Source organism: Charadrius vociferus, unplaced genomic scaffold, assembly GCF_000708025.1.
Source record: "Charadrius vociferus isolate BGI_N301 unplaced genomic scaffold, ASM70802v2 scaffold874, whole genome shotgun sequence".
NCBI lineage: Eukaryota > Metazoa > Chordata > Aves > Charadriiformes > Charadriidae > Charadrius > Charadrius vociferus.
In genome coordinates this window covers 13,338-20,560 of record NW_009648238.1, presented here as the reverse complement: position 1 = coordinate 20,560, position 7,223 = coordinate 13,338, and the positions used below count along the sequence as shown (strand labels likewise).

The 7,223-nt window shown below is 38.8% G+C and overlaps 1 protein-coding gene across 1 annotated transcript in view; it reads right to left on the bottom strand.

Annotated features, from left to right (window-relative positions):
- Window positions 1-7,223, bottom strand: part of LOC104285677 (FCH domain only protein 2-like) — a 104,266-nt gene that overhangs the window by 94,415 nt on the left and 2,628 nt on the right. The window contains exon 2 of the mRNA XM_009884154.1: window positions 945-1,036. Coding sequence (XP_009882456.1) covers window positions 945-1,036 — 92 coding nt within the window. The remainder of the gene's footprint in view (window positions 1-944; window positions 1,037-7,223) is intronic.

Below are 7,223 nucleotides of genomic sequence, written 5' to 3'. Positions count from 1 at the left end.
CCTACTACAATTACCTTCCTTCCTTTCTTGGTTGAGGAAGTCCTAAGGCGTGGGGGTGAGTGACTAGCCCTGGGCGACTCACTGGTTGGATCATCCTCTCCATCCTCAGTCGTGTTGTCCTCGATTTCCAAAGCCCCATACCTATTATGCAAAAGCAACTGGGGTGGTGAGGGGGGCCGTGAGGGGTTGCGCTTGCCTCTCCAAGGAGGGATCTGACTCCACTCCCCTTTATCCCTCGAGTCCCCTCCTTCTGCCTGGTGACTGGAGGGTAGGGGATCATCCATTTCTGATAGGGCCTCTTCCTGCTTTAATCCAGAATGGAAATTCTTCTGGTCAAAGTAGCAGCAGCAGTCATCTTTTATAAAGAACATCTGTTTAGGCAGATGTCACATTTGCATATTTCAGTTCTGTCCCTTTCATCCCATAAAGAAGAATCTGAGTTATTTTTCTGCATATTATTTTCTTGTCCATATGTATCACTCCCTTCTCTTTGACCAACCTAGTTTCTCAACATCTTAATCTGAAAGTATATATTTTTTTTAAAGGTCATACTAGAACTTGCTAATACTCTAATTCTACATCTATGGTCAAAAACTTTGAAAGACTGATAATTTTTACTACTTAAATTGTTGCTTTTCTTCCAAACATGATGAAAAATATGGATTAATTGAAATAAATTGCTGGACACCTAATGCGACATTTCAAGCTTTTTAGTCTTGCTTTTTTAATTCAAACCTAAAAATTAGAAGTTTGTTATTAATTGATGCTTAAAAGTCACTATTCAGTTCTAAATGAATGGAATAATCCTAAATGTTCTTGTAGGATATGAGAGACATTTTAAAATGTTCTTTGATTTCTATATATTTTGCATGTTACTGTAACACATAATGATAAACTTAAATAAAAACCACAAAGAGTCAGGATTTGCAAGGATGAATACTTACCTTTCTCTTATAAAGTCTGCTAAGTCTTTTGTTGACAAATGTCCATGTTTCATGTTGTGATAGAGGACATCAAAGCCATTGTTCCTTTCCCCCTAAAGATTAATAATAAAAAGAAACTATGAAACACAACATGCTAAAACAATTACAGAACAAAGTATGGAACAAACAAAGTATGCATTTGTTTACAGAAGTGAATGATTTCCAATACTTCAGCTTTTTACCAATTGCTGTTAGTTCCCTTCAATCCCTTATATATAAAACAAATTAAAATGACCTCAGCAGCTACTACTACCACCCTTTGAATGACGACTCTTCTATTATGTATTTCTAAACTATATTTAAAGCCATTTATTTTCTAGATTTCTATAGGCCTTGTATTCTTTCACTTCCCATCTTATTAAACACATACTTAATACTGCATCCCCTCATATCTTTCATTATTTACCATGAACTAAAATTCACACTTTGGGACCACTGGATATTGTACCTCCCCAATTCTTCATACTTCAGGGATGTGTCTCTTTTTTTTAAAATTACTAAAAACCACCAACTTCTTCCTTCTCACAAGTAACTTCCCTTTGTCTATTCTTAAGTTTATTTTTAAAACTTAAAACATTTTCCGATCAGTAAGGCATATCTCACCATTAAAACTGAGACGCTGCCCTAAAAACTGATTAATAAACTCAGACAGCCACTCTGGCACCATGGTGAACTTCCTCCAAACAGGAGAAAGCAACAATAAATTAAATGAAGGCGAGGCAAGGCACAGCATAACACTGCTACTGTAAGAGTTTTCCTGTCAAACTATCCATTCCCCTCCTGCCTTCCAAAAGCTTCAGATCCGTAATGCTGCTGCTTCTAAAGACACAGAAGCAGGAAAAATCCCATGCATGTTCATGTTGGAAGGAAAAGAAGGATCCTGGACTTTTCACAATGGCAGCTCTACACCTCCAGTGAAAGAAGCCTGAGGATTTGGTCAGACGCCACTCCAATCATTTCTGTACTTTTTTTTCCTGGAAAAATTTGTGGAGCCATAAGGCACATCTGATCAGGGAAATTATACAGATGAAAAATAAAGCTAGCAAATAAAAATAAAAATCAGTGATCCAGATCACTATGAGGACACAAACAGCTGCATCGCTCAGCAAGAGATGGGAGCAAGGAGGCAGCGGCAGGCAGGGATCTGCCAGCTTAAGTGGAAGCAACCACAGGTGGATGGATGAACCTCACAGCAGCCACAGTGGCAGGCCCACTGCTATGAAGCCTTAACTGCATTAGGGTTATTTACTTTACTTCTTCCAACCATCGGGGAAAACAAAAAACAAACAAACAAAAAAAAAACCCCACCCTGTAAAATTACTGTTCCTAAGACTGCAGTAAGTTATAACCTGAAAAACTTCATCAAAATGCAGATCAGTTTAGTTTAAGTGCAATTTACAGAAAGGTCTTTAAGAAGTACAAGTAGAACTAAATTGAATACACCAAAATACAGCAAACTTTAGAAGGACTATCTACAGAGCAAGGCTTTTATATGTTTGAAAAAGAAAAGTACAAGAACACCAACTAGTAGGAAATGTAATTTTTTTTAATGTAGTCTTACTATTCCAAGTACCAGTCTAATCAGAACAGTTCAATAAACTGCTTGGAGGAGTTAATGATAACAAATACTATGCTATATAAACACTTTTTTTAAACACTTTGTGCACGAGGAATGCAATTAAGAACTAATAACTAGCAAACTAGGTTTGAGGAAGCCAGATCCACTTTTATTGATGTGCTGGTTTGGGCTTGGATAGAGTTAAATTTCTTCAGAGTAGATAGCATGGGGCTATGTTTTGGATTTGCGCTGGGAACAGTGTTGATAACACAGGGTTGTTTTAGCTATTGCTGAGCAGTGCTCACACAGAGTCAAGGCCTTTTCTGCTCCTCACACCGCCCCGCCAGCGATGGGCTGGGGGTGGGCAAGGAGTTGGGAGGGGACACAGCTGGGACAGCTGACCCCAACTGACCTAAGGGGTATCCCAGACCATATGACATCACACTCAGCTATAAAAGCTGCAGGGAAGAAGGAGGAAGGGGGGACATTCGGAATGATGGCGTATGTCTTCCCAAGCCACCGTTACATGTGGTGGAGCCCTGCTTTCCTGGGCATGGCTGAACACCTGCCTGCCCATGGGAAGCAGGGAATGAAGTCCTTGGTTTGCTTTGCTTGCATGCGCAGCTTTTGCTCTACCTATTAAACTGTCTTTATCTCAACCCACGAGTTTTCTCACCTTCACCCTTCTGATTCTCTTCCCCATTGCAACTGGAGTGAGCGAGCAAACGGCTGCATGGTTCTAGCTGCTGGCTGTGGTTAAACTATGACAATTAAACATAAGATATCTGCAAGTGCAAAAAGTAAACAATCTCACTCCCCTTTCACTCCTATCGAACCAGTTTGAAGCTCAGAAAAATTTAGACTACTGGTACACTAATAGGTACCTTGTTAACTTTCTGTATTTAGTCAATATAAACCCTTAATGCCACTGCATTGCAAAACCATCAGAATAACTCTGTAATTAAAACCTTACTGATATTTTCAATTAAAATACAAAAAACCACCCTCTTATTTAACTACACCAAAGTTATTTTGCCCAAATTTGGAGATAAACTGTTACAAATAAGTGTTAAGCATTTCTTCCAGAAAAACTAGTAAAATTCCCTTGCTTTGAGGTATTTCTTCTACCTAAACCAACACATTGATCAAGATGTGCTGAACACAGACTGCTGCTGAACTTTTAAAAGTGACTTTTCATAATGGGGTAGCTTTTAATCTTTTCTATACTGGAGCTCCATAAATTCCCTGCCATTTTAGTAATACAGGAAGGGTAGCATAGCCATGACCCAGCCTCTGGCTGCAGCCTTCCTGAGGGCTGATAATCTATCAGAAATGTGACTTTGCAAACCTTTACAGAATGGAATGAGCCAGAAAAAAACAATTCCCATCATCATCTTGTTCCTTAACCGTAACTGAAGACTACTGCAAACTAGTTTTTCTACTTACATGAAGTTTTCACATCAGTCCTACTCTTGTTCTTGACTTCACATTAAGCAGAAAGCACGAGAGAAACAGAACAGATACTTTTCTCAATTCAAAAACTCCCCTGAAAGCCACACCTTTATACATTATCAATAGTTATCAGAGGCTAAGTGAAAAATATATTAAGGTTTAAGCAAAGCAGCAAGTCCAAAGCAGACTCCCAGATTTGAGGGCCTACGTGGCTTAAGTCTGGCAAAGCTAAAAGATGTTTTCACTTGCAAATATAATGCCAAGTGCAGCCTACCTTACCAATATCAGGCTCCACCTATGAGCACAAGCATCGATTTCAAAACTGTTCAATTAATTACAAATTACATGATCAAGAGTACTGATGATTAACCTGATGAAAATTCTATAAATTACATTATCTTCTGCTCGTGTTTGGAGACATATATGTACCTATGTCAAAGCATGTTATCTCAGTACAGAACGCATACATTTTTCTGCTTAGGAAGAGCTATATTGCCTATCTACAACTACTTCATTTAGTAGTTATTTTCATGAAGAGTAGCTCAAACAATTCATACGCTGAGCAGCAGAGTTAAGGCTCTCTATTTAGGATAAAGACAGAGATGTATGCTGCAGCTAAGAGGAAAAAAGGTAGTTCAATTTACAAAAAACAAGTATGTATCATCTATGTGCACATCAGCCATCAACACTATTTGTGTTTTAGTTGTTTTTCCTCAACACTACCCCTCTCCATACACATTGTATAAAATTCTGTACATGGAAATTGTATGTCTAGCCAATTTTTCTTCATTATGTGTTTTTACCTGCTCCTTCCTGATGGCAACAGTAATAGCTGGGGTCACAAAAAGTACAGTACCAGCCTACTTTAAATAATGTTAGGAAAAATCTTATTCCCTATTGTATCAATTAGTCTTTATAGTATGAAATTATATGAACTTTCTTAAGATATATATAGTTTACATTGTATACTGCGTAGTCACAGTTAAGTAAGCATGACTAAAGGACCCCAGCTCATTGCAAGGAGGAGGACAGCAGCCCCCACCCTGAAGAATAAAGGGTACCCCTGGACTATCCAGATCACACCAGCCTCCCAGCCCCTCCAACACCTCTGTGAAACCCTCCCTTTATCTGGCATCAGAGATAAGGAACTGTAGCAAGACCAACTCCAGGGACATCTAGATCAAGAAAGCAGGTGGATGATGACATCACAGAATTATAGTTGCTTTGCAAAACAGTAGTGTGTGTTAAGTAACGATTGGTCAAATGGTGTTGTACCTGAAAGCTTGAAAGGTATAAGAACCCTGTGTAAAACCGCATTCAGGGTGCCCCAATTTGAATTGGACACCTCATGCGCATGAATAAAGAATTACCCTTGTAATTCTATACTTTGCATTATAACCTCTCTCCTCAGTTGGCACAAGCCAGTTGTGAAATTTCTGTAACAATAAACACAGCAGATAGTGGAGATGAGACCTTCCACTCCCATTCAGAAGCAGTTACCATCCACTGCTCTGACTGACACACAGTGAAGTCAGATGTAGATTCTTCTAGAAGTTGGATCTTGGAGAAAGAGGAATCTCTTATCATTTATAATATCAGGTTATATGCAAGAGACTTCCACAACAGTTGGAAAGACCATTCTGAATGTAATTTCAGAGGTAAAACACCATCTGTTAAGGATGATCCCATCATTGCTCAACAGAAAACTGTAAAACTGTGTACGATAATGCAAAATGTAAGCAGTGCCCTCTCCATATAGGCTCCATTTAATTACTTTGAAGTTCATTAACAGTTCTCTCCTTTTTCCCTAGAGCTAAGAAAACTCTTCAGAAGCTGGTGTTCTTGTTGAGGTTTCCCATTTTACACTGTCATAAGAGAGCTCTTCTGTGGATATAATGTTTCCTCATATTACTTGCTGTCAGAAGACAAGACTTCAAATACAAGTAAACACTTCACTTACATAAGCCTACAATGAGGCACTACTGACCAACTGTACATACAAAATAAATTGAGAGTCATGGAAAGAGAGAGCAGACGGTCCTTCCATATCCCTTCATTGAGAACTAACTGCAACAATTTTCACGTGGAAATAAAAGTAACCCTATCAGCAATTGTGTAGTCAGAATTCAGCATTTCCATGACTTGTACATAACAGGAAACAGATTACAGGAAAATTTGAAAAAGGTAAAGAATAAGTTTGCGTTACATACAAAAGGTGATTCTGAATTTTAAACTTCTGTTTGGTAAAATAGCCAGAAATTTCTGGGCAATCTGTAGCAGTATTTATTTCTTATGTTTCTAATCAAATTGTATAAGTGGAAGCTCTGCCTACTTTGGACCAAAACAGTTCAACATTAACATCTATTAGTGTAAAAAACTAATACTCACTATAATAGTAACCTTTTTTTACCCAATGTAAACAAGTGTTTCTCAACTACTAAGGTGATTCTAAAGTTTCTGTTTCACAGAAAAACAGAGCAGATAAGACAATAAAAGGCACATGCAGTTCTCAAACACATTTTGATTTTGGTCAAACTTCAGCAGCTTGATGAGAAGTTCAAACAAAGTTTGATGTCGTGTGTGTCCCCGTCCATCCGTCCCCCCCAAGTTCAGCAAGTAAGGAAACATTTGACAATAAGTGAATTACTATCATTTCAACCTATGCTTTTATAACGTTCATTAGCAGTAGTTAAGCATGCACAAACATCCTTCACCCCCTATTCAACCCTTTAAACATGACCATATTGCCACATCACATTGACGAAATGGAACAGACTGAGGAAAACTATACTTCTGATTATAAATTATTTAAGTGATAACCTGCTTAATCCTCTTTTTAAAATAGCCTACCAAGCCCACAACTTATTCTCCAGGAAACAAGCAAATATTCAAACTGCAACATTTGGAAGCGGTACTCAACCATAAAAAGTTTATGTCCCTAATTTGCTCCAAATTGTCATAAAAAGAAAACTGGATGCCGTGGTTTGGCCTCAGCCAGCAACAAAGAACCACGCAGCTGCTCGCACAACTCCCACAGTTATGGAAAAAGAAATCATCAGGGCAAAACTCGTGCGTTAAAAGAATGCAATTTAACAGAACAGCAAAAGGAAAGATGAAAACGCGATTACAGTACCGCCGCGAAGCGCACTGACCAGACGCGCACCCCCAAGTGGCGACTGCTCTCCTCCCCCCGGCTAGCGCCTCTTATAGCCGGGGCATGGGTCACGGGG